This window comes from Ovis aries, chromosome 2, assembly GCF_016772045.2.
Source record: "Ovis aries strain OAR_USU_Benz2616 breed Rambouillet chromosome 2, ARS-UI_Ramb_v3.0, whole genome shotgun sequence".
Taxonomy (NCBI): Eukaryota; Metazoa; Chordata; class Mammalia; order Artiodactyla; family Bovidae; genus Ovis; species Ovis aries.
This window is the reverse complement of record NC_056055.1, coordinates 178,810,929-178,829,912: the sequence shown is the minus strand read 5'-3', so window position 1 is coordinate 178,829,912 and position 18,984 is coordinate 178,810,929. Positions and strand designations below refer to the sequence as shown.

At 35.3% G+C, this 18,984-nt stretch overlaps 1 protein-coding gene across 1 annotated transcript in view; it reads left to right on the top strand.

The window, feature by feature from the left end:
• The first annotated feature begins 594 nt into the window (after nucleotides 1-594).
• SLC35F5 (solute carrier family 35 member F5) overlaps nucleotides 595-18,984 on the top strand; it is a 37,949-nt gene continuing 19,559 nt past the window's right edge. Inside the window, exons 1-9 of the mRNA XM_004004742.5 lie at nucleotides 595-872; nucleotides 1,734-1,824; nucleotides 1,975-2,116; nucleotides 4,887-5,030; nucleotides 7,227-7,289; nucleotides 10,313-10,394; nucleotides 11,932-12,122; nucleotides 17,207-17,288; nucleotides 18,044-18,131. Of these exons, the coding sequence (XP_004004791.1) occupies nucleotides 833-872; nucleotides 1,734-1,824; nucleotides 1,975-2,116; nucleotides 4,887-5,030; nucleotides 7,227-7,289; nucleotides 10,313-10,394; nucleotides 11,932-12,122; nucleotides 17,207-17,288; nucleotides 18,044-18,131 (923 nt within the window). The 5' untranslated portion in view covers nucleotides 595-832. The remainder of the gene's footprint in view (nucleotides 873-1,733; nucleotides 1,825-1,974; nucleotides 2,117-4,886; nucleotides 5,031-7,226; nucleotides 7,290-10,312; nucleotides 10,395-11,931; nucleotides 12,123-17,206; nucleotides 17,289-18,043; nucleotides 18,132-18,984) is intronic.

Sequence of the window (18,984 nt, the reverse complement as noted above, 5' to 3'; positions counted from 1 at the left end):
TCAATAGACGAGGCAGGTACTATTATTATGCCTACTTTTCAGTAATCTGAGGGCCAGGGAGGTGAAATAGTTTGCCCTTACTGACAGAACTTCTAATTCCCGAACCTGCGATCTATTTTACATACACGAGTTTCCAGAAAGCGAAAGTTCTCCCAGGCCAGTCTGCTCTCCAGAACGCAAAAGTTCTCCCAAGCCATTCTACTCTTCCGTCTTCTTCTCGAGGAAGAACTATTGAGAGTTTCCTGACCGAATTTTGTAACAAATGCAGTTGTTAGCTGTTGTCTTGGTGCGGGGCATCTGGAGGCTCAAGAACTTCCCTGGTCCTTCGCTCCATTTCAACCACCCACGCCTTCTTCCCTCTTCTCATTCCACCGCGCCCAGCTTCCCTTCTTCCCATCTCCTCTCTTGCAGTCCCAGCGGCGTCTTCTCGCTCTGTGCCCAGCGCCTGTCTATAGACAAACTACCCTAGAGGTACACCGTCCCGCGGCCTGCAGTCGCGCAGTCGTGACGAAACCCGTGCGCCACAGTCCGGGGAGAGGGGCGGGGCCGCAGGCAGGGCTGGCAGGCTGGCCGGCCGGGGGCGGGGCCGGGGCCAGGGTCCAGCTCCGGGCCTCCGCGGCCATCGCTGTCTGCGCGGTTCCTTACCTTCGCCAGCCCCCAGCCCTCCCGAACCGAGTGGAGCCGGTTGGCATCGGCAGTGTCGCCCCGAGGGCCACCGCGGCTTCTGGGGCTGGGCCTGCGCGCAGCGCAATGACAGGCGGTGAGAGAGCTCTCTGAGTCTGAGGCCGCGGCCGTGGCCCTGGGCGGCGGCGGGTCCAGGCCGGGTCCGCTCATGGTGCCGCCACGACACCATCCCGGGGCAGGAAGGCCAGGTAAGTAGGCACAGGAGGGCCGCGAAATCACTCGGAACCGAAGCCGCGGACCGAGGGCCCTGAACAGCCCCGCTCTTCAGCCTCTGGTAGCAGCCGAGGTGCTCTGACCGAAATGGCCACAGTGTCTGGGGACCAACTGAGGGGGAGGCTGACAGGGGCGCGCGAGCCCAGTCTAGACTCTGGTAGTTGAGGAAGCTGCCCGGCGCCGCCGCCTCAGGGCTTTAATCTTCTCCGGGGAGACGTCACTGCCTTAACTTTTTTCTTTTTTTTTTTTCCTTCCTGTAAAAAAGTAAGCTTCCCTTGAACAGCTGTTACCCCACCCACCTCGTGAATGACTATTTCAGATCGAAATAGTAGACACAGTGACAGGGGTGGGTGGGGGAAGCGTGGAGGATCCTTTCCCTTGACCATGTGAGGTGCTTGGAAACGTGCCCTCAATACTCAAAACAAATCACTTCCTCTCAAATCTGCCAAGATCACTCAAGATCTGGGACGGAGAAGACACTTAGAAACAGGCGCGTGTCTAGACACTGTCCCGGGGTTGGGTACCTCTGGAGAGTAGCAAGAGCGGCGAATCCAGTTCTGTCTTTATGAAACTATTATGAAGCTGTTCTTCACTAGTTAAGTATTCTTAAATATGCTGTTTGTTGAATTTTGCTTTTTTTCTTTGTACCGTGTTCTTTGAGTATAATTTGAAATGAATAGTAGATAACATAAATGTAGAGAAAAATGTCAGTTATATTTCACATACTTTGACATTCTTTCATTTGCTTTCATTTTAAAGGTGAGTGAAAAAGAGCTTATGAGTCTTATTTTGAGTGGTTGATGTTTTCACAAGCATTATTCTGTGGTGATTTTTAGGTGCGCTGAGTTCTTCACCTCCGTTTAGACTCAGATCTGCTAAGTTTTCAGGCATTGCTCTTCAAGATCTCAGAAAGGCCTTTAAAATAAGGTAAATTCAACACTTTAAAAAAACAAAAACTGTATGACTTTGAACATTAGCTTAACAAATGTCATACTTCTGTTGTACTTATATTCTCATTTTTATATGGTTATTTTTTAAAAATCCTTTCTAATGTGATCTGTGTTTTTCTAAAAACAGACTGCAAATGGTGTGTGTGTTTATCATGAACCGAATGAATTCCCAGAGCAGTGGTTTCACTCAGCGAAAGCGAATGGCTCTTGGGATTGTTATTCTCCTACTTGTTGATGTGATATGGGTTGCATCCTCAGAACTTACTTCGGTATGTAAGCCTTATCTAGGAATGTTGCTGTGTTATTGAAACATCATTATATCTCTAGCCATTACTGTCTCTCATGCCCACTTAAGCGGTATTTTGAATATTGTTAAATTTTCTTTTATAACGAACTAGTATCAATTCAAGTTGAAGCTGAAAGGATACTGTTTTGTTTCATGCAGTTTTCTTAAATCCCTAAAAGGAGGTTATTTAGAAAATGAGATACATGCCTATTTTTTCCCCTAAATTTATTTCTTTTTTTTATAAATACTATTTTCTAGTGGAACAACCATCCAGGAGTCACCATTTAGTAGAAAGTGAAAATACTTTTGGACAAATGAGTGAAAGTGATCTGAGTTTTCATGTATGATCACTATTGTACACATACATTGGTGCATGGACATTTATGTGCTTGCTGATTTAAACGTTCTTGTGAAGTACATGTATAGAGTGATTGCCTGTAATTAAATTTTATTGTGTTTTTACTGATGACCTATTGGTAGTAATGTAGTATTTTGAGTTCACAAGATAGTTTTTCTTTCAACTTGTATAGGTACTTTATTCACTTTAGTTAATGATCTCTGCAAAAATTTATTTTCAGAAATTACTGTATTTCAAATTACATGTTGCTATCTTAAGGCAAAAGGAAGATTAGCATTTATAAAATGAACTTACATGTCAAAGGAAGCAGTGTGATACTGCTGGTCATCCCATGTGGTAGCTAAGTAAATAGTTGACATTGACATTGTATCTGATGAATAAATTTTTAGCCTTTTTGGAATTAGACTCTGGAATACATTAGGCCATTGATTTTTCACTGTTCTACAAACTTTATTTTTTTCTCAAGATTAGCATTCTGTAGTTTAACTACAAAGAAATCTGTTTAATGTTGATAAGGAAATAAGTTTATCTTTAAAATTTTATTTTAGTTTTAAATAGTTTAGTTTTTTTATTGTGTTGGTTACTTTCTTTGACATCACAACGTGAGGCCGGTAATGGCTACAAGTCTTACTTTGAATGATGCCAATTTGAGCACTGTAAGTTCCTCATCAGTCTTTAGGTAGTTGTTGAATATCCATATGATTATTGTCCAGATAGAGTATTTCACTAGAGGTTATAAAATGTTGATTTTTCTGAGGATCATTCCTTCTGCATTTATTAGTTGGAATTCTTTAAGGAGAACTTTTCTGCAACTACTGTTTGGTTGTCCTGAAACATGGTTCATATAGGAAAGTTTGGATAAATCTTTATTCCTTTTCTTTATTCATTTTAAATTAATGTTACCTAGCAACTTCCAGAAATAACCATTGAGCATTTTTTGTATATCATTATACATTTATGGATTTTTGTATGTTTGATGTGTTTTAAACAATTGTGGTTATTAATTACTATATGTAAAATTAGATAGCCAATGGAAATTTGCTGTATTTGCTCTATGACACAGGGAGCTCAAATCCACTGCTCTGTGACAACTTAATGGATTGGATGGGGTGAGAGGTGGGAGGGAGGCTCAAGGGGGCAGGGACATACATATATACCTATGGCTGATTCATGTTGATATATGGCAGAAACTATTACAATATTGTAAAGCAATTATCCTCCAATTAAAAGTAAATAAATTTAAATTAAAAAAAAGAAATAAGATTGTGTCTATTATCCCTTTGATGCTTAAACTGCCTTATCTTTGGCCAGTGAGAGCACCTTTAAATTGTCTCTAGTGTCCTTTTTCAGTAGGACCCCATCCTGTTTGCCTTCTGACACAAAATGTCCTAGACTTATGTCATACATTCCTGCCTTGGATTTGACCCTTTCTTCAAGGATCAGTGGTTTTTTTGTTTTCAAAGTGGTACAGATTATCATCTGGATTCTTGTGGTGCTCATTTCTTATGGGTTATTTTTTTCTAGGGCTTTCAATGCACATAACTAGGATTTTTTTTTTAAATAAAAATTATGAGTTCTTTTTGATATTTTCAATTTAAATGATGATTACAAGGATATCCTATGTAGCGCAGGGAACTGTATTCAATACCATGTAATAACTTATAATGGAAAAGAATCTGAAAAAGAATATGTATTTTATATATATATATATATATACACAAACCTGAATCATCTTGCTGTACACCTAAAACTAACACAGCATTGTAAATCAACTATACTTTAAAAAAAATCAAACAAAAATGATAATTGCAGGGTTTTTTTTTTTATAGCTTCCTAATAACTGTAAACTTCATGCAGTTTTCTTATTAGCCCATACTTTTCCATTGACTTTCTTTGTGCTATTTCCTCTGTTTGGGCTATTATTTAGCCTTTCAGATATGGATCAAGAATAGCTTCTTTTGAAAAACTTCTATAACCTTCAAAATGATCTTTCTTTGGTATTCCCATGGTACCCTATACCCCACTGTCATGGTATTAGCATATTACACTGTGTATTCTTTGTATCTATATCTATCTATATATATAAAATCTGTATCTTTATATCTCCTCTCAGGAAAGCCTGTCTTATTTTGCCTTAGTCCCTAATACAGATGCTGTTGCATAGTAGTAGGTTTTCAGTGCAAACTGAAAACTTTTTTTTGCAAGTTGTTTAGAAATATTATGCTTTGCATGTAAGAAAAAGACAATATTCAGAAATGAATTAAAAATATTTTTGTAATCTCTTTTGATCTTTCCAAACGAGCATTTAGAGTTAAAAATCATGTTATAATCTTATTTTATTGGAAATGAGTAATTAGGTTTGTCTCATAGTTTGTGTAACTGTTTTCTTCCACAGTATGTTTTTACTCAGTACAACAAACCATTCTTCAGCACCTTTGCAAAAACATCTATGTTTGTTCTGTACCTTTTGGGCTTTATAGTTTGGAAGCCTTGGAGACAACAGTGTACAAAAGGATTTCGAGGAAAGCATGCTACTTTTGTAAGTTTTAAATTTCAAGTGTTTGTTGGAGAGGGAGTTTTCAGTTTTTCAAAGTACTAGTTTCTTGAAAGATGTCAGATTTTAAGTTGTTCATGAATGAAAATAGCATGATATAACAAAAACTTACTTTTGTCGATACATTAAATTTTTTCTAATCAGCTTGGCATCAGAATATTTTGTGAAAGATCAAAGGTACATAATCAGTTTCTTTCCCTTACCTCATGATATCCTCTGAGTTGTTAAATATTATTTCAGTTCAGTTCAGTTCAGAACATGTGGAGAAAATGATGGAAGAGAAGGGATAAGAAGAGTATCTAGAGTTTTGGTCATTTGCAGACCAGATGAATATCATCTAATTAGTTGATTATAGAAGAAAAATAATTCAAAGTTTGTATGTTAAAATGAAAATAACGTATTTCAGGGCATTTTTCAGATGTTTGGCTAATCAAATTATATTCTTTCATTAATGTGACGTACATGCTTGTTTTTAAGTGTTGGAAAAAATGACAGTTTATATAGTGATACATCTTCCTTGTAGTGGAAACTCAATTTTTGATAATGAAGAATATAAAACTATCTCTTACATTAATTCTTTTCTTTTTCTTTTTTTTTTAGATTCTCTATCCCTCTCTTTTTAAAATTTTGGTAACATATACGTAACATCAAATTTACCATTTTAATCATTTTGTTCTTTATCCTATTTTTATTGTAATCAAATATATATAACATAAAAAAAATTTTACTATTTTAACCATTTTAAAATGTGTAGTTCAGTGGAATTAAGTACACTTATTTTGCTGTGTAACCATTACCACTATCCATCTCCAGAACTTTTTTATCATCCCAAGCAGAAACTCTGCTTGAATGCCCACTCTTTCCTTCCCCCAGCTTCTGGTAACCTGTGTTTTATTTTCTATTTCCATAAATCCTTTTCTTTTATGTGTACTACTTTTTGTGAATTAAAATAATATTATTTCTTGTCTTAGCTAATGAATGCATGCTTGAGAAATGAACTTTTTAGATTTTTATCAGGCTTTTCAGTAATTTTTGAGGTAAAGACTAGAAATTATACTCCTGCGCACAAAAACTTACCAAAATTATGAATGTGTGTAGTTTTTACTTTGTAAAAGTTAAGATGTATACATTATAGAAATGCACGTTCATTGTAGTATTACATGTAGGAATATGTTACATGTGTATTAATACATGTACATTGTTGAAAATTTTAAAGATATAGAGGAACAAAACAAAATAATAAATTCTACCATTCAAGGAATAATCACTGACAGTATTTTGGCATATATACTGTCACTCTTTTACATGTGTGTACTTTTGTTTCACTTTTTATAAAAATGAAATTGTACTGTTACATCCTGTTTTATTACTTGCTTTTTGTGCTTGATAGTATATCATGAACAACTTTTTATGAAACTGAACATTGCTGAAACATTTTTCAGTGTTAAGTATTTTATAATTGCAGTAGTAATAAAGTTCATTGTTGGAGACAAATTATGTTAACAGGAAGAATAAGAATAATCTATTTGTACTCTTGCCATTCTAAGACCATGATAAATATTTGATACTATCCGTAGATACCTATATATATATAAAAGATTTGTAGCAGAAATAGGTTTGGTGTATATATATTGCTTTCTAACCTGACTTGATTTTTCATTTACTATATCATGAATACTTTTCCAGACAAATAAACATTTGTTATCATTGTTTCCTATTGTATTTAACTAACAATTTTTAGAGTGTTTTCACTTTCTCTTTTGTTATAAATAAATAGGAATGCCTTTGTATTCATATGTAGTTATTTACTTAGGCTGAATTCCTAAAAGCATAATTGCTGGGTAAAACACCTAGTGATTTTATAGCTTTTGATTCCTTTCACTAAATTAGTATCTATAGTAGTTTCATCTGATTCATGTCTGTTAGCAGTATATAAGATTGAACTGTTAGCAAAACCCTAATGATTTGCCAGTAGGATAGGCAGGCAGTGATATCTTGTTTAATTTGCATGTTTTTGATTACTTTTTTCATGATTTGTTGCATAGTAGAATTCTTCTGTGAGTTTTCCATATCTTGTCCGTTTTTCTATATTGACTCTTCCTTACTGATTTGAGCTGTGACTCACATCAGTTCTACTTTGTAACATGAGTTTAATCAAATTTTATGTCTCATAATTTGTAGTTTGCAGATGCTGAAGGGTACTTTGCTGCTTGCACCACAGATACGACTATGAATAGCTCTTTGGTAAGTGTGTCTTCTCTCGTCAGGGAGAGACTGGGTGGAGTTGACCATGGCGTGAGGGACTGAATAACTTTGATAGCGCCGCAGCTATGTTACGGTAGTTGTGTCTCCACGTTAGGTGCTCTCCACAGGAGCTGTAATCTGGTACTTTCTCTTTTTTGGTGCATTCTTTCCTTAGAGATACCTGGGGCCTAGAAGCAAGCAATTCAGCCACCTCTAAGGGGAGAAGGGAAGAGGAAATTAGTTAAGGAGTGAAAAGAGAAAAGGAAGTCCTTTGTTTCTTACTGGCTTTGTCACATCATGTTTGTTATATTTTATCACTTAGAAGCAAATGCATTTACTTGAAACAGACTCTGTAAGCAGATTGTGTATTCATTTCACAAATTTTTAAGAGCACTTAATATATTAAACAGTTCTTCTAGACTCTTGAAATATAGCTTATGCTCCAGTGTGTGTTTGAGGAAGGGAGAGAGACAGATAATAAACAAGCTTACAAAGGAATTAACATAGTCACTCTATTTGAGCTTTTATAATTTTGTTGGAGACAGTATGTAAAAATACTCTTTTTAGATCATTACTAAGTTATCTATTTAAAATGTATCATTCCAAGTGTGGTATTCTATTTGAGAAAGATTTTAAAGTTACTCTAAAATTTAGTACCAATTTATGAAGTACTAGCTTGGTGACCTTATTGACAGTACTATCTTTTAGTTCATCTGGCTCTTAGAACTATGGTTGCTTGCAAGATAGGTTATTTGGTGCAGTGTAGGGTTTGTTAACAGAGAAGGCAATGGCACCCCACTCTAGTACTCTTGCCTGGAAAATCCCATGGATGGAGGAGCCTGGAAGGCTGCAGTCCATGGGGTCGCTGAGGGTCAGACACGACTGAGCGACTTCACTTTCACTTTTCACTTTCATGTATTGGAGAAGGAAATGGCAATCCACTCCAGTGTTCTTGCCCGGAGAATCCCAGGGACGGGGGAGCCTAGTGGGCTGTTGTCTGTGGGGTTGCACAGAGTCGGACATGACTGAAGTGACTTAGCAGTAGCAGGGTTTGTTAAACTTAGAGAAAGTGTCATTCCTTTTCTCTCTCAGATCTTTAGTGTCAACAAGACTAATAATTGGGAATTCCCTGATGGTCGAGTGGTTAGGATCCTGTGCTTTTACTACTGAATGTGTGTGTTTGATCCATTATCAGGGAACTAAGATATTACAAAGCTGCACAGCGCAGCAAAAAACAGAACAAAACAAAAACAAAACACACAATAACAACAGCAAAAAGAAAACTAGGGGAAGAAAACACAAGACTAATATCAGTTGTCTCTGTCAGTGTAGAAGACAAGAGTTGAAATGGCAACGTACTCTTCTACTGCTGCTGTGCTGTGCTCAGTCGTGTCTGACTCTTGGGACCCCATGAACTATACGACCCCATGAACTGTGGAGCCCTCCTGGCTCCTCTGTCCGTGGGATTTTCCAGGCGAGAATACTGGAGTGGATTGGTCTTCCTGACCCAGGGATCAAACCCTATCTCTTGCGTCTCTTGCGTTGCAATATTGCAGATGTTTCTTCACCACTGTGCCACCTGGGAAGGCCTACTATTTTGCTAAGTTTTGCCATTATCTGTAAGATGGACATGTCAGATTGTTTTAGGTCAAATGCTATAATGCAATAAAGAGACTCTATTTCCAAATCCTGTTTTCTCTTCATTTACTGAATATTGTTAATTGACAGAGTCTATATCAGGAGTTAAATAAAAATAAAAAATATTTTATGTTGATTTAAGAAACAGTGTCTTTGGAGAATTGTACCTTGAATACAGAGCATCTGAGAAACATTTGCAAGAACAGTTGAGGCATTTAGAACCACTTAAAAATGTAGAAAGAAAGCTGAGTGCTTAAGAATTGATGCTTTTGAACTGTGGTGTTGGAAAGGACTCTTGAGTCCCTTGTACTGCAAAGAGATCCAACAACTCCATCCTAAAGGAGATCAGTCCTGGGTGTTCAATGGAAGGATTGATATTGAAGATGAGACTCCAATCCTTTGGCCACCTCATGCGAAGAGCTGACTCATTTGAAAAGACCCTGTTGCTGGGAAAGATTGAGTCCAGGGGGAGAAGGGGATGACAGGGGATGAGATGGTTGGATGGCATCACAAACTCAATGGACATGAGTTTGGGTGAACTCTGGGAGTTGGTGATGGACAGGGAGGCCTGGTGTGCTGTGATTCATGGGGTCGCAAAGAGTCGGACACGACTGAGCGACTGAACTGAACTGAACTGAAAAATGTAGATCTTTAGAGCATGGTTAGACAAACCTGATTTTAATTCTGTTGTCTGCCACTCAATTATTTTATATCTCAACTTCTAGAAAAGTTCCTTTAAAATTCCATTTTATAAAGTTGTGAGGACTAATGAGAAATGTAAGCTTACCTGCTCTGGACATGAGAAGTAAGAGCTGATAAGAGGAAGCTATTTTTCTATCTATTAATCTAGTTAAGATTTTTAGGAATTTTTGGTTTTAGGTGACTCAAGTAGTAAGGGGAAGCAATTTGGCAAATTTGTGTATATATTATACATGTGATTATTAGACTGACTGATCATTGAGAACAGAGATTTTGTTTCTATTCACTGTTTTATCCCAAGGACCTAGAACAGTACCTGACACAGTAGGAGCTCAATATATATATCTTAAAAGAATGAATGAAAAGGAATGGGAGATAATCTATTAGCTGAGAGAGGTCTGTTTTTATGATATTTAAATGTTAAATATCATAATGTGCCAGTGCTGTCCGATTACATTTCTAAACTTTAAACTTATTCTTTCTGTCTTTGTACCTAAGTGAATCATTTGAGTTTCCTTTTTAAGTCTTGAAAATGCATTTTTGGAAAATTATGCTGTATAAGCATGGTGGTGAAAGGCTCTGTTTTGGGTGGTATCTGTGTCTATAAACCATTCACTTAAATTTAGCCAGTGTATCAGATATTATACTTGCTGTTTATATTTGTTTCTGTTTTTGCTGCATTCCAGAGTGAGCCTCTATATGTTCCTGTGAAATTTCATGATCTTCCGAGTGAAAAACCTGAGAACACAAGCATTGATACTGAAAAAAGTAAGCAAAACTTCAAATTTTATAACTTAGAAATGGATGAAAATTTTAGCTTTTCATTCAAGCCATTCCAAAACTTGGTGGTTTTGTGGGTTGCCTGAGATCACCTGGCAGGTCTTCTGTTCCATGTGGTATTGGTTCAACCTATAGTTGTCTGGTAGTTTGACTGGAAGTTTTCATTAATTCAGTGGAAATAGCTTCCAAATACCAGAAATCTCTATGGTGTTATCATAAACATAGATTTATTTTTTAATGAACAATATTTTCTCTAACCAGGCCATCAAAGATGTTGATAGTGAGTTACAGGAGTTTTCCTAGTTGTGAATGTGATAAGGAAAGCCAGCTTCTGTGTAAGGTGCAGAACTTATCCATGATATTCTCTTGCAAGTAGTGGAACTGTAGAAGAATGTTCTGCACGCTTGACTAGGAAAATAATTCTGATAAATTGAATATCTATGAGGAAAAATCCAAATAAGCTTTTACTATAAATGCTGGGCTGGATGAGTTTACAAGCTCAAATCAAGATTGCCAGGAGAAATAATAACCTCAGATATGCAGATGATACCACTCCAATGGCAGAAAACGAAGAGGAACTACAGAACCTCTTGGTGAGGGTGAAAGAGGAGAGTGGAAAAGCTGGTTTAAAACTCAGTATTAAAAAAGTTAAGATCGTGGCATCTTGTCCCATCACTTCATGGCAAATACAAGGGGAAAAGATGGAAGCAGTGACAGGTTTCCTTTTTTTGAGCTCTAAAATCATTACTTTACTGACAAAGGTCCTAGTCAAAGCTATGTTTTTTCCAGTAGTCATGTATGGATGTGAGAGTTGGACCAAAAAGAAGGCTGAGTGTGAAAGAACTGAAGCTTTTGAACTGTGGTGTTGGAGAAGACTCTTGAGAATCCTTTGGACTGCAAGGAGATCAAACCAGTTAATCCTAAAGGGAATCAGTCCTGAGTATTCATTGGAAGGACTGGTGCTGAAGCTGAAACTCCAATACTTTGGCCACCTGATGCGAAGAACCAACTCATTGGAAAAGACCTTGATGCTGGGCAAGGTTGAAGGCAGAGGAGAAGAGGGCCACAGAGGACAAGATGGTTGGATGGCATCACCGATTAACTGGACATGAACTTGAGCAAACTCTGGGAGATAATGAGGGACAGGGAGGCCTGGCATGCTGCAGTCCATGGGGTTGCAAAGAGTTGGACATGACTTTGCGACTGAACAACATAGATGCTAAAATAATATTCATACAGTATCCTGAATCAGTCAGTTGTGTGTGTATACAGTTGAAGAAACTTTATTTGAATATTGGTCTCATTTTAAAATCTTCAAAATGTTTTATAAATGGAAACATTTTTCCTGCAAACTCTTTTGAATAAGCAGAGCTGTCCCATATAATAATGTAACTTATTTTTACTGTTCAAATGTGATCATAGATTTATTAAATTATATGCATTTATCATTATATTAAAACTTGTAACTTTTGTTGGGTGTGAGGGGAAATGTTTAATGATTTTGTACTATATTTTTCCTTTTAAGTTCCCAAAAAGTCTCGTGTAAGATTTAGTAATATTATGGAGATTCGACAACTTCCATCAAGCCATGCATTGGAAGCTAAGTTGTCGCGCATGTCATATCCTACTGTGAAAGAACAAGAATCCTTACTTAAAACTGTGGGGAAACTTACGGCAACTCAAGTAGCAAAAATTAGCTTTTTTTTTTGCTTTGTGGTAAGTCTTCTCTATATTATATATTTGGAATTTGAATTTTAAGACAGTATACGTACCAACAATATACTATGGAAGTGTAAGACAATTTAGGTTGCTTACTCATGACTCTAAACTCTGTTATCTGTCATCGGAGGGAAATTAGAGTATTAAAGTTAATAATTACTAGTCATATGTGAAAGAATGTAATAAATACTGTACACTACAACTACTCATATATATTTATAATTTGAATAATAAATAGTTATTTTATACTATGATATATATTAATACAAATGCTAGTTAATATCCAGATAAGAGTTTGCATTGACAGCATTGATTTCTTCAAATAATTGCTTTTTTAGTTTTACTTTAAATTCGTATGTATGCTGTCGCTTCAGTTGTATCTGATTCTTTGTGAACTTATGGACTATAGCCCACCAGGCTCCTCTGTCCATGGGATTCTCCAGGCAAGAATATTGGAGTGGGTTGCCATTTCCTCCTCCAGAGGATCTTCCCAACCCAGGATTGAGCCCCAGTCTTTTATGTCTACCGCATTGACAGGCAGGTTCTTTACCACTGTTGCCACCTGGGAAGCCATATAAATGTGGTCAAAATTTCACAAGTATTCATAGTAAACATTTTTTCAGAATATTTTGTTGTATTATAGCTTCTCAATTATTTTGATATAGAAACCGAAAAATATGCTTAATGTTTCACATAAAAAATTCATTTAGCAAATAAAATATTATTTTAGGCTAATCTTGGATTAGACAACTTGTCTGAGTTAGTAAAAACTCTGATTTACAATTTAAAAATGAATCTTAGTACTCAGCCTATTCCAAGGTTGTTTTGTATGAACCTTTAGGATTTAAATATATACTGAGCATTTAAAAAAACTAGGTAATGATGTAGTGCTAATGTCAATATTATTAGCCTGATTATTAGATTTTTTTTTTTACATTACAGTTTTACTTCATATATACTGCATAGCCAATTTTTCACCATCCTCTGCCTGAACAACCTCTGTTTTAGTGATACCTTGATTAATATATTCAGGAATGAAAATCAACGAATCTTTGGGAGTTATAATATGGTAACTACATATGTAATAAGGTTAACTTAAAGGCTCATGTATTTAGATTATACTATTATGATTTCCATTTCTTTGGTTTAAATGTGTAAGCCAAGACTAAAATTAATTAATTTTATCTCTTAACTTTTAAAGGAGACATGAGGTGAAACACAAAGAATCTATATAGTGAAAGTTTAAAAGGAGGAGGGAGATAAGAACCAGATTAAACAGATAATGTCTGTATAGGGGGCAAACTGATGGTGGAATGGGTTGACTATGTCAGGAACTTCCACTAAAAGAAAGCACACAATTTATCTCTAGGCAGTTTGACAGGAAGGAAAGAAGGAAACCTTTCTGATTTACATAGTTTGTTGTCTATTAAAAAGAAGTACTTCTCTTTATTGATAAAGTTAACTTTTTCCCAACTCAAAACTGAGAGAATAAATTTTATAGGCAGCAAGACATTGTTCTGTATAGCAGATTTACAGGTAGATATGTGCAGATAATAACCTTTTAGAAAGATTGAAGTAAAATATACATATCACAAAGCTTACTATTTTAATTATTTTTAAGTGTACATCTCAGTGGCATTAAATACATTCACACTGTTCTGCAAACATCTCCAGTGCCTGTCAGGAGAACTTTTTCATCTTGCAAAACTGAAACTCTATACCCATTAAATGATAATTTCCCTTTCCCACCTCCCTTAGCTGCTGACAGCTATCATTTTATTTTTTGTCTCTATAAGCTTAACTGCTCTGAGTACCTCATAATTATACAACAGTTTTCCTCTTGTGACTGGCTTATTTCACTTCATAGTTTAATAAATTATTCTTATTCTTCAAGGTTTATATTTGTAGCATGTGTCAGAATATTTTTCTTATTAAGGCTGTATAACAGTCCATTCTGTGTATATACCACATTTTATTTGTTCATCCATTGATATACACTTGGATTGCTTCCACTTTTAATAGTCTTTTTTGAAAAACCAACCTTAAGTAAATTAATATAAGAGCAGGGAGCTATGTTAATCTTCAGTAAAGGCATTTCTGTAGAAAGTCAGAGTAGTACAGTCCAGGAATTCAGCTTTTTAGAAACCTGACTCAATAGAGTGATAAGCTTAGTTGAGGTCTAGAGCAGTGCTATTCAGTAGAAATATAATGTGAGCCTCAAATATAAGTCATATATGTATTTTTAAATGTTCTAGTAGCCACATTAAAAAAGAGAAAGTTATTTTTTTTCTTGTATCCTTATTTGAGAATTATTTGAAAATTTAGAGGTTTTAGAATTTGCCAACCATAAATGAGTTTTTGTATTCCATCAACTGCAGGGCTCATAATGAGGATTTGTACTTAGTATGATGTCTTTCATCTTTGGCCTTTGTAACGCGTTATGGGCCTTAATTAATTCTTTGTTTTTCTTTTATTGGAGTATAATTACTTTACAACGCTGTGTTAGTTTCTGCTGTGCAAAGTGAATCAGCTATATGTATACATATATCCCTTCTCTCTTGAGCCTCCCTCCCACCCACTCCATCCCACTCCTTTAGGTCATCACAGAGCACTGAGCTGAGATCCCTGTGCTATATAGCAACTTTCCACTAGCTATGTTTTGCACATGGAAGTGTATGTATGTCAATCCTCACCTCCCAGTTCGTCCCACTCTCCCCTCCCCAGCTGTGTCCACAGGTCCTCTCTCTAAGTCTGCATCTCAGTTTCTACCCTGCAGATAGCTTCATTGGTACCATTTTTCTAGATTCCATATATATTTGTTAATATATGATACTTGTTTTTCTCTTGGTGAGTTACTTCACTCTGTGTGACAGACTCTAGGTCCATCCATATCACATAAGTAAAGTTAATTTTAATACTATATTTTTATTTAATCCACTGTATGTATATAAAACACTTGAACACACTATTAATATAAAGATGGATGAGATGGTTTGCATTCTTTTTTTTGTACTAAAATCTAAACATTTCAATTTTAAAATATTTTTTTCTATTTCATTTCAATTTCTGTTTTTATTTCAATTTCTAAACATTTCAATTCAAGCTAGCCATATTTCATTTGCTTAATAGTGACATGTGGCTAGTGGCTACTGTATTGGACATTGGAGTTCAAAAGGAGTTAATAATTACTGTATTTGCCAGTCCTCCTTTAATTATTTTGTCTCATTAGGGCTTATGGTGTTATAGTTTTTTTTCTGTAAAAGACAATTTAGGTCTCACAAGCTTTTACGCTAATTTTAAAATTAATTACCACTCATGAAATAATGAAGTATTATATAAATTATTTGTGATAGCTCAATTATTAGTAAGTGGTTGTCCTCAACTCTGAAATAATGAAGAGAAACATTGTAAAAATAATTTTTACTGGAGGGTAATTGAGATGGTCTTCCTTTGTGATGAGGCTGTCTTGAGTTTGAGAGCCAGAGAATGGAGTTTGGGGAGAACTAGAGAGTGGGAAGATTTTTCTGGAAAGAGTTCATAGCTAATGATGAGTAGTTAGAATCTTTGCATTCCTACCATCTAATTGTTCTTGTTTTATTTCTTTATGTTGCATTAGCAGAGAGCAGTGAGATTGTTTGGAAAGTGAGCACAGTATTTAAGTATTAAAATGGTAAGGAAAGTAGATCAAGAAAGCTAATTATCATCTGATAAGCATTACCTATTCTTGCAGAAAATCTCCAAAAGATAATTAAAGGGCAGAATCTTCTGCTTCTTGTTTAGTGCATCAACTGTGCACTCCTATTGCCAACTGTGGCTCCTATTGCCATATATATTTGATATTACCCATTTTACCAGTTGCTAACCTCATTTTTTATTTAGATAGTCAAGTGAAATTAGGATGTTAGAAGACTACAGATGGAATCAGAGTCTCTGCTGTGCTTTCAGTCTGGCTTTAGCTTAGAGTACAGTGTAGACTGAATGGAGACTTCTAGGCTCTCAACCATCTGCTGCCTTCTAGCAGTGTGCTAAGATCATGTCTCTATACTGCTTCTTTGAAATATAAAGGCTGGTAATAATAACACTCACTTAACTAAAAGTTCTGAAAGAGATCAGGAGATGTCCCTCCCTTAACAGAGACAAAACGTTCTCCAGCAGAACATGATTATCCAGTCCATCTGTTTAAGCAACAGAAAACAGGTAGACAAGCAGTTAATTTACTTAGACCACCAATCTGCTTCTTAATGTATGCTACATTAGGGACACTCATGCACATGTGTCCCAGGAGGCATATGCTAGAATGATCTTTGCAGCATTTTTTGGAATAGTCAAAAAATGTCCACCAACAGAAAATGGATAAGTTGTAAATTGCATTAGAATATCTGATGGCAGTGAAAATAACTTTGTATGCACGTACACACAAACATCAGGCTTCATCAAAAGAGGCCTTATTTCTTATTCTCTAAATCAAAGTGGGCCCAGGGTTGGGAATATAAGGATACCCTAGCCAAGATGAGCAAAAGGGAAGAAAGAAGGGGGAAAAAATTCCCATAACTTGAAAACCTCCAACTATGAGAACTTTTGGTATTATGTCTCAAAACTGAGAATCAGAGAAACAATCACAGTTAGCCAGTAAATTCACAGTATTCTTGGACATTCTAAAATTTCCAAAGTGAATACAGCCTTTTGTCTGTATCAGTCTGGCCAGTTCTACCTCCTTAAGCATCACCTGTTCAATTGATTTCTCTTAAATTTGATTTAGATAAATTTAATACTATCAGTGCTTAGAAAAATCAGATTTCAGTGTTGATTTGATATTAAATTTATCCTAATTTTAAAAGAAGCCTGAAGAGTGCTAATTTTTAACCAATTTGTTCCTTTCTTAAGGAAAATTGGACAGCAAAGATTTTTGGTCTGATATAAATGTGTGTCTTCTTTTTAGGCCTGTGATTTTTCAATGCAAAACAAAATTTAAAACTTCTTATAATAGTATTTAGCGGGAGAAAAGAAGGAGGGGACTACAAATTATAACGACAAATACAAATAAGTCATTTATTAGGTTTCATTATTTTCTGTTTCTTCAGTGGTTTTTGGCAAATTTATCATATCAAGAAGCACTTTCAGACACACAAGTTGCTATAGTTAATATTTTGTCCTCAACTTCTGGTAAGAAATTTGTCTTATCTGTATTATAACTCGAGGCCTATTTCTTATATATATGTGTACATATAAATATTTTTATCTTGTTATAAATTATTTCATTCTTTTTAACATATATTAATGTATTATAACTACTATTTAATCTTTAAGTTTATACCATAGCCTTGTACTGTTTATAATCCTTCTAATACTTTACAGTATTTTCTATGCAACAAAAATACATTGTATATAAAGTTTTATAGGCTGACCCTTTGTTTGTAGTTGTCTTTCTTTTCACATATTCTTTCTAAGGATATTTTTTTCAACCCTTTGGCTAAATGTGGTTGCTTATTTCAGATCTATAATTTGCCCTATGAAAGGTGTTTTATTTTTAAAATTAAATCAACTTCCAGGTCTAGAAGATAAAAAAAGTATTTTTGAGCTGTAAAAATAACTTCAGCACACATACTTAATTATGATGAGGTCAGAATATTACTGTGAATGCTGAGTTTAACTCTCTTAGCAGTTTTAAAATAAATAGGACTGTACTTGATCTGTATTGGTGAGATAAACATAGTTTAATATGGAGACTGTTTCCATGTATGGTCTTTGAACATTTCAGCCTAGGTCATAGTCATATTCTTAGTCATTTAAAAATGACAAGATTTAAAAGTTAGGTAATAAGTAATTTACTTATTTAAACAATCAAGTTGGCAATAAATAATTTTGACAGTATTTATTTAAGCAAATGTATCTTTTTAAAAATCTTTTTCTTTCCACAGGACTTTTTACCTTAATCCTTGCTGCAATGTTTCCAAGTAACAGTGGAGATAGATTCACTCTTTCTAAACTTTTAGCTGTAATCTTAAGGTAAGAATATAGTATAATAGCTAGTTTGTTCTTAAAAATGCAGTGTTTAAAGCATTTCTGGTAGTGATAGAGGAGGGTTTATATTATAATATAATATCTAGGCAGAGAAAATGAAGATAAAAGAAGGTTTTAAATGAACATCATCTCTGCATCACATCCTTGGCTAGTTTTAGTTTTCAAAACCTTCCTAGGGAGCATAACTGAAGGGAGGATCTTTGGTTCCCATTCATGAGACTGAACTTAACTAAGTATTGTACTGACATTCATGCTTAACTGCATGTTATTACCCTCATAACCTCCCAAGTTTCTGTTTCCTTTTCTTGAAGCAAACTTCTCTTTTTGTTTAGTTTTTAGTTTTTACTTCTCCCATTTATAGAAATCTAACATGCAGTCTTCTCTGATTGTTTCAGCCTTAATCTTTTAGTTATTTTCTGTATAAACCATCTGGCAATTTTGTATTACTGTTTGCAATACAATACATAAGTACCATTAGTAACTAATTTAAATCTTTTATTTTTATTTAGCTTTGTATTTATTTGTCTTGTCTTCCCTAGGAGATTTTAAACCATTGAAGGCTAAATCCTTGTTTTCTGCTTCTTTGTGTTATCAAAGGCCTAGCATAGGGCTTTGCTTACAGTCAGTACTCAAATAGATATATTGATTTGATGAAACTCTTGTTTTTGTAAGAGAAAATCAGAAATCAGAGAAAGTACCAGAATAATTTACCAGAAAGATTAGTGTTTTTGAGCTATCAGAACTGGCTTTGAATCAGAGCTCTGTTTGCCCCTGGCCGCTGCCCCTTAACTCTCTGAGAGGATTTCCTTGATGACAAAATGATGATAGTATCATCTAA